We start from the raw sequence: 7,759 nt of genomic DNA, 5'->3' as shown, positions 1-7,759 counted from the left end.
CCGTGTCTTCTTCCCACCCCCAGAGCTCCTGGGCTCCACCAAGAAGATCAACGTCAACTTCCAAGACCCAGATGGGTGAGTTTTCAGCCAGGTGCTGCCAGCCTGAACGGGGGTAGAGTTCCCAGGGAAGGCTGGAATGCCCGGGTTCTCTCCCATACTTGCCCTCTGCCTGCACCAGCTTCTCTGCTCTGCACCACGCGGCCCTGAACGGCAACACGGAACTGATCACCCTGCTGCTGGAGGCCCAGGCTGCTGTGGACATCAAGGACAACAAAGGCAAGGCCAGGGGCAGGGGTTGAGGTCAGGGGTGGGCTCCCCACAGGTCGGATGGGTCTTTGAGGGAGGTCTCAGGCGGGTCCTTGTGGGATCAGTGTCCTGGAAGTCGGGGTTGGGCTTGGGGTCAGGGGTCAGCTCCCAACAGCCCCTGCCCACCTCCAGGCATGAGGCCGTTGCACTATGCGGCCTGGCAGGGCCGGAAGGAGCCCATGAAGCTGGTGCTGAAGGCAGGGTCGGCCGTGAACGTCCCATCTGACGAGGGTCACATCCCCCTGCACCTAGCGGCGCAACATGGTCACTACGACGTGGTGAGGCCCATGTGGGGGCGGCAGGGCGGCAGGGCAGTGTGGGCCTGGTGACGCCCGTGGGCCTGACCGTGTCCTGTGGCCCCCAAGTCTGAGATGCTGCTGCAGCACCAGTCCAACCCCTGCATGGTGGACAACTCGGGGAAGACGCCGCTGGACCTGGCCTGTGAGTTTGGCCGTGTTGGGGTAAGTCTCCCCACAGAGCCCGGAAGGGCTCCCTCTGCCTGTCCTCCTGGCCCAGGGGGTTGGGGATAGCCCCGGGCCCGGGCTCCCCTACTGTGACCCCTCCTTCAAGGTGGTCCAGCTACTCCTGAGCAGCAACATGTGTGCGGCACTGCTGGAGCCCCGGCCAGGGGACGCCACCGACCCCAACGGCACCAGCCCCCTGCACCTGGCAGCCAAGAATGGCCACATTGACATCATCAGGTACAGCTGGTGCAGGGGAGGGTGTCTTGGTCTCAGGATCCCGATGATCAGGGCTCCTGCTTCTGGCTTAGGGATAAGACAGGAGCACTCAGGGAGCTACAGGGACACGGTTAGGCCTCTGGTATGGCCTCCCAAGTGGGGGATGCACTATAGGGGCTGGAGAATGGCTCCCACAGCCTGCCAGCCTGGGCTCCATCCCGGCCCTGCCACTGCTGGGTGACCTCATGGAGACTCTTAACCTTTCTGAGCCTCAATTTCCCCATCCATAAGGTAGGCATCACAGCAGTACCTACATTGGGACTGGACAAGATGGCAGCTAGAAGGGGTGAGCATGGGTATGGCCCTTCAGCAAGCACTCAGTGAACATCAGGGTCACAGGACAAGAAGCTGGGGTACCCAGGAGCGGAGGCCTGGCTTGGGGGTGCTGGGGTGGGGGCTCCTGCTGGAAGGCCCTGCCTGTCTGTCTTGCCTCCCCGCCAGGCTCCTACTCCAAGCCGGCATCGACATTAACCGCCAGACCAAGTCTGGCACAGCCCTGCATGAGGCCGCGCTCTGTGGGAAGACAGAAGTGGTTCGGCTGCTACTGGATGTGAGTCGGGGAGCCAGGGGAGCTGGGGCCAGGCAGGGCCACGGGGGCTTCTGACAGGGCCTCGCCCACTTGCACGTGCAGAGTGGGATCAATGCCCACGTGAGGAACACCTATAGCCAGACGGCGCTGGACATCGTGCACCAGTTCACCACGTCGCAGGCCAGCAAGGAGATCAAGCAGCTGCTGCGAGGTGGGCCCAGGCAGAGCAGGGGGGCTGGGGCCGTGCCCGGGCAGAATCGATGCATGGGACTGGGGGATCCACCTTCTGTATCCCCAGAAGCCTCCGCGGCCCTGCAGGTCCGGGCAACCAAGGATTACTGCAACAATTATGACCTGACCAGCCTCAACGTGAAGGCCGGGGACATCATCACAGTAAGGAGGTCCCCGGAGCTGCTGGAGCAGGGATAGGGTGGCACCTGGGCTTGCTCACCTCAGAACACCCCCTGCTGCAACTAGGGGGTGCACCGGGCAGGAGACTCAGAAAAGAGGGTGTCTCCCTGAGCACCCCCCCATCCATTGGCTAGGTTCTTGAGCAGCATCCTGATGGCCGGTGGAAGGGCTGTATCCATGACAACCGGACGGGCAATGACCGGGTGGGCTACTTCCCATCCTCACTGGGCGAGGCTATCGTCAAGCGAGCAGGCAAGTCCCACCCAGCCCTGGGCAGCAGGCAGGGGGCAACCAGTATGCCGAGTGCCTGGGTTCTGAGCCAGCCACCAGGGCCAGATGGAGACCCAGACAGCTGTCACGGAGTTCATCCTGGGGTAGGAGGTGTGCAGGGGACAGTGAAGTAAACTCAGAGGGAAACGTGCCAATCAGTGACACAGAGTGTGGGTGGAGGCCTGCTTGAGATGGGGCAGAGAAGATTGCAGAAGGCTCTGAGGTGAGCAGGACTGGTCATGGGTAGTGCTGTCCAGCCAGTGGGATCCTCAAATGCAAAGGCACCAAGGCAGGAACGAACTTTGCACATTTAAGAAACAGGAGGCCAGCGAGGCTGGAGCGGAGTGGGGACAAGGAGAGGAGTACGGGACAAACCCCAGGGTCCAGGCTGTGATGCCCCATGGGATGATTTCAGGGGACCAGGGTCAGTTTACCTCTGACAGAGGATGTAGAGGTTGATAAGTGGGGCCAGTTAGGAGGTATGGCCAGCCCACTCATGGTCATCTAGTTCCTGAATGAGGCCTTGGCCCCAGGCTCATAGGGGGCTGCTTACCTGCCCCCTGACGCCCAGCAGAGAAAGTCGCACCCTCTAGCAGTTTTCAGCCCCCCTACCCACAGGACACGGGCCTCTTGCAGGATGCCTGACTTTGGCCCCCTCTGAGACTCTTCTGCTCTCAAATATTCTGAGGGTCTCCCAGCTCCCTGGAGACAGCCAGGGCAGGAGGAGGCCATGGTGCGTGACTCCCCTGCAGAGGCGTGGCTGTGTCAACTTTGCCCTGCCCACCCCTCATGCCAGCCCCCATCCCCACTGGCCCAGGACTCAGGGGGCTGTGCTCCACCTGCAGGTTCCCGATCAGGCACTGAACCAAGCCCACCCCAGGGAGGCAGCTCATTGGGGCCCTCTGCGCCACCAGAAGAGATATGGGTGCTGAGGAAGCCTTTTGCAGGTGAGCCAGGCACCCCTGGAGGGCGGGGGCAGCAGTATTTCTGCAAAGCACCACCATGGGGCAAGGGCTGGCACTGACCTCATCACGCTCTCTCAATGTTGGCAGGTGGGGAGCGAAGCAGCAGTGTGAGTGGCATGGCAGGCAGCCGGGGCAGTGGGAGCCATGCCCTGCATGCCGGCTCCGAAGGTGTCAAGGTAGGTGGGGTGGTGGCCTAGGCCAGGGAACCAGGGAAGTCAGGTCCTGGAGTAGGCTGGCAAGCTGGTCTTTCCGGGCTGCAGCTCCTGGCCACAGTGCTCTCCCAGAAGTCCGTCTCAGAGTCTAGCCCAGGGGACAGCCCAGTCAAGCCTCCAGAGGGCTCCACAGGTAAGAACAAGAATGCAGCTGTGTCTCCCCAGCAGGGCAGTGGCCCCGAGCAGCCCTGTCCCCCACCCCTTCTCGCCCCCAGGTACAGCCCGGTCCCAGCCTCCAGCGGCCCATGCTGGTCAGGTCTATGGGGAGCAGCCACCCAAGAAGCTAGAGCCGGCATCGGAGGGCAAGGTACAGGGCCTGGGCTGCCTCCAGGGCAGGCTCTGGGGAGGTGGCAGGGCTTAAGATCTGATGGGTGCCCAGGCAGCGAGCCTGGCCTGACCACAGTGGGTCGGGAGCCTTTTGTCCGTCTGTCAGTCTGTGTGTGTGTTGTGTGTGGGTATGCTGTGTGTACCGTGCTGTCTCTTGTGAAGGCCACGTGTGTGAGCCAGCTGTACCTAGGTGTGTGTGCACATAATTCGTGCAGGATGTGTGTGGCACATGTGTGACAATGCAACTCTGTGAATGTGAGCCGGGCACGCGCGTGTGCAGGTAGAAGGGATGGTTGTGAGACAGTTCAGTGCGTGCATGGGTGAAGCAGGTGGTGTGTGCAGGCACCGCGTGCTGGGGTGGCATGAGCTGCTGGTTGAGTCTTCCCGTGCAATGGAGGAGGTGAGGTGCTTGCCTATGGGCACAGGGCCCACCTACCAGGGAATCGGGGGCGGCCCAAGCCGCCCAGCCCGAGGCCCCTTTCCCCAGATACCCCTCCCATGGGGCCACACCTCCTGCCTCCCTGAGATGGTGCAGAAGCAGGGGGAAGGCCAGGGAGGCCGTGACGTGGACAGCACCGGACACTCCTGGTGGAGACCCCAGAACAAGGCAGATGGGCTGGAGGATGCTCGAGAAGGTGCAGCTGGCACTGCAGACCAAGCAGCTGGGGCCAGGCTCGCAGGCCCGGCTGCAGAAGGACTGGTGGACAGTGGACCCAGCAGCGACACGGCCCGCCAGCCAAGCCGAGAAGGAGGCACTGTGTGGTGGGGCACGGCCAGGCGCGAGCCTGCAGCGGGGTGCCTTGTGTCTTCCAGAGCGCTGAGGCCGTCGGCCAGTGGCTTGCCGCCTTCCAGCTGCAGCTCTACGCCCCCAACTTCATCAGCGCCGGCTACGACCTGCCCACCATCAGCCGCATGACCCCCGAGGTGAGCTTCCTGCTGCTGGCTGTCACCTGCGTCCCACAGACTGGCCCTGGCCTCCTGCTGACGGGCCTCCCCTCTGCCCAGGATCTCACGGCCATCGGTGTCACCAAGCCAGGCCACCGGAAGAAAATCACGGCAGAGATCAGCAGTCTGAGCATCCCCGACTGGCTGCCTGAACACAAACCCGTAAGGACCCCTGCACCCCGGAGGCCAGGCCCAGGATGGGCAGACAGACAGATGGACAGAAGGCCTCCCTGGCTACGCCCTCACCTGCCTGCTGGGGCTCCGGAGGAGAGTGGAGGACAGTCCGCAGGGAGCCGCCAGGACAGCCTCTGCTGTTCTCTAACCCAGGCATTGGGGAGGGTTCCACTGTCCAGTGGTCATCAGGGTGAGGGGAGCTTGAAGCCAGGAGTGTCCTCTCCCCACCTCCACACCCCCACAAAGACCCCCTCCACACACAGGCTGCCACACAGGGGCCCCGGCCACCTGCACCTCAAGCACTGCCCCTCATATACGAAGGGACGACAGAGGGGCCACATCAACAGGATGTGGCTGCAAGCACCCAGACACTGCTGGGTACACACCCAGTGTGTGTGCCCTGAATACTCTCAGGCACCCTGACAATCACATGTGCGCACATTCCCTTGCATGGGCAACCCCTGCCAACAGCCAACGCCCCCTTTTCCATGCTACCTGCAAACACCACAGCCTGTGCTGGCCCTAAGGGGAAGGTGCCCATATGGTGGGACAGGCTCTGGGCCTGGAGAAGGTGGGCCCTGGGCCTTGCCCAACCTGAAGCTGGCATTCTGGGTCTCACACTGAGCTCTGGGCTCCTGTGCACCGATGGGAGAGGTGCTCAGTGACCACTGAAAGCCACTCGACGGGTTTTGTGCATGCCCTGGCCCACTCAGTCAGCAGCCCAGGGGTCCTTCCAGGGGCATGACCTGGTCCCATCAGTCTCACCAGTCTGGCCTTGCTGTATGCACGAGTGATGTCCAGCTAGGTGTGTGGACCCCTGGATGGTGCTCAGGGAGCGATCGGGTTGTTCTTGATGCAGACTGCTGTGTGACATGGCTGTGTGGTGCGTGCATGGCCGTGTCTGGCGTGGGTGGGAAGACAGAGTGTGAGCGTGATGTGGGACAGGGTGCCGGTGCCCGTGCGAGGCCAGGAGTGTGGTGTGCAGGGTGTGTGTATACGTGCCTGGTGTGTCTGTGTCCATGACTGTGGGTGTATCACCCTGGGGTGCTGTGCCCATGGCTGCTTGGCCAAGCAAGGAAGCGCCTTCTTCTGCCCCCTTGAAGGGTGTCCTGAGGATAGGGTCACCCGTGTGTGTGTTTGCATGTTTGCTTGTGTAGCACACCAGTGCTCAGTGGCCATGCTGAGGAGCTGGCCTTGGCTTCCTGCCGAGGCTGCATCGATGGCACTTCTGGTGCCGATGCCTCGGCCTCTCTGTTTGTCCTCCTGTCTGTCTGTGCCCTGCTGGCCCAGTGCCCCTCCTCCACCAGCTCCAAGTAGGCGGCAGGGGATGGGCAGCCAGCCCAGTCTGCCCTCTGGGTCCCTGCTCCACAGGCTAATCTGGCCGTGTGGCTGTCCATGATCGGCCTGGCCCAGTACTACAAGGTGCTGGTGGACAACGGCTACGAGAACATCGACTTCATCACTGACATCACCTGGGAGGACCTACAGGAGATCGGCATCACCAAGCTGGGTGAGGCCCTGGCCCCAGGCCCAGCCCCAGCCCCCCCACCTTGGAGCCCACCTGACCCGCCCCCTGTGCCTCACTCAGGACACCAAAAGAAGCTGATGCTGGCTGTGAGGAAGCTGGCGGAGCTGCAGAAGGCAGAATATGCCAAGTACGAGGGGGGACCCCTGCGCCGGAAGGCACCCCAGTCGCTCGAAGTGATGGCTATTGAGTCACCACCCCTACCTGAGCCAGCCCCAGCTGACTGCCAGTCTCCTAAGATGACCACCTTCCAGGACAGTGAGCTCAGCGGTGAGCTGCAGGCTGCCATGACTGGCCCGGCAGAAGGTGGGGCTGCTGCCGCCGAGAAGCCCTCCAACCACCTGCTGCCCACCCCGAGGGCTACCATGCGGCAGGAGCCCAGCCTGGGTGGACGGGCACGGCACATAAGCAGCTCCCAGGAGCTACTGGGTGACGGGCCCCCTGGGCCTGGCAGCCCTATGTCGCGAAGCCAGGAGTACCTGCTGGATGAAGGGTCGGCCCCCAGCACCCTGCTTAAGGAGGCCCGGCCTAGCCGCCACAGTCACAGCGTCAAGAGGGCCAGTGTGCCCCCAGTGCCCGGCAAGCCACGGCAGGTCCTGCCGCCAGGTGCCAGCCACTTCACGCCCCCCCAGACACCCACCAAAGCTCGGCCAGGTTCCCCCCAGGCCCCTGGGGGACCTCACGGTCCAGCCCCGGCCACAGCCAAGGTGAAGCCCACCCCACAGCTGCTGCCACCAACGGAGCGACCCATGTCCCCCCGCTCCTTGCCTCAGTCGCCCACCCACCGTGGCTTCGCCTACGTGCTGCCCCAGCCTGTGGAGGGTGAGGCTGGGCCCACTGCTCCGGGGCCTGCGCCCCCACCTGTGCAGGCCGCCGTGCCCACGCTGTGCCTGCCTCCCGAGGCTGATGCGGAGCCAGGGCGGCCCAAGAAGCGTGCCCACAGCCTGAATCGCTACGCAGCATCTGACAGCGAGCCTGAGCGGGACGAGCTGCTGGTGCCGGCTGCAGCGGGGCCGTACGCCACAGTCCAGCGGCGCGTGGGCCGCAGCCACTCAGTGAGGGCACCGGCGGGCGCTGACAAGAACGTCAACCGCAGCCAGTCCTTTGCCGTGAGGCCCCGCAAGAAGGGACCCCCGCCACCCCCGCCCAAGCGCTCCAGCTCGGCCCTGGCCAGCGCCAACATGGCTGACGAGCCAGCACTGGAAGCAGAGGCTGAGGACGGCATGCTGGGAGTCCGGGCCCAGCGACGGCGGGCCAGCGACCTGGCGGGCAGCGTGGACACCGGCAGTGCAGGCAGTGTGAAGAGCATTGCTGCCATGCTGGAGCTGTCCTCCATCGGGGGTGGGGGCCGGGCT

At 63.8% G+C, this 7,759-nt stretch overlaps 1 protein-coding gene across 1 annotated transcript in view; it reads left to right on the top strand.

Moving 5' to 3' along the window:
- Nucleotides 1-223: 223 nt before the first annotated feature.
- The window catches only part of CASKIN1 (CASK interacting protein 1), a 10,996-nt gene continuing 3,460 nt past the window's right edge, over nt 224-7,759 (top strand). The window contains 16 exon segments of the mRNA XM_021709249.1: nt 224-276; nt 439-584; nt 672-767; nt 877-1,007; nt 1,488-1,596; nt 1,678-1,786; nt 1,874-1,968; nt 2,121-2,238; nt 3,102-3,203; nt 3,309-3,397; nt 3,482-3,566; nt 3,649-3,740; nt 4,574-4,684; nt 4,766-4,867; nt 6,251-6,389; nt 6,468-7,204. Of these exon segments, the coding sequence (XP_021564924.1) occupies nt 441-584; nt 672-767; nt 877-1,007; nt 1,488-1,596; nt 1,678-1,786; nt 1,874-1,968; nt 2,121-2,238; nt 3,102-3,203; nt 3,309-3,397; nt 3,482-3,566; nt 3,649-3,740; nt 4,574-4,684; nt 4,766-4,867; nt 6,251-6,389; nt 6,468-7,204 (2,259 nt within the window). The 5' untranslated portion in view covers nt 224-276; nt 439-440.

Source organism: Carlito syrichta, unplaced genomic scaffold (assembly GCF_000164805.1).
Source record: "Carlito syrichta isolate Samal-C Ts95f unplaced genomic scaffold, Tarsius_syrichta-2.0.1 Scaffold169692, whole genome shotgun sequence".
NCBI lineage: Eukaryota > Metazoa > Chordata > Mammalia > Primates > Tarsiidae > Carlito > Carlito syrichta.
This window is presented reverse-complemented; position numbering and strand designations above follow the sequence as displayed.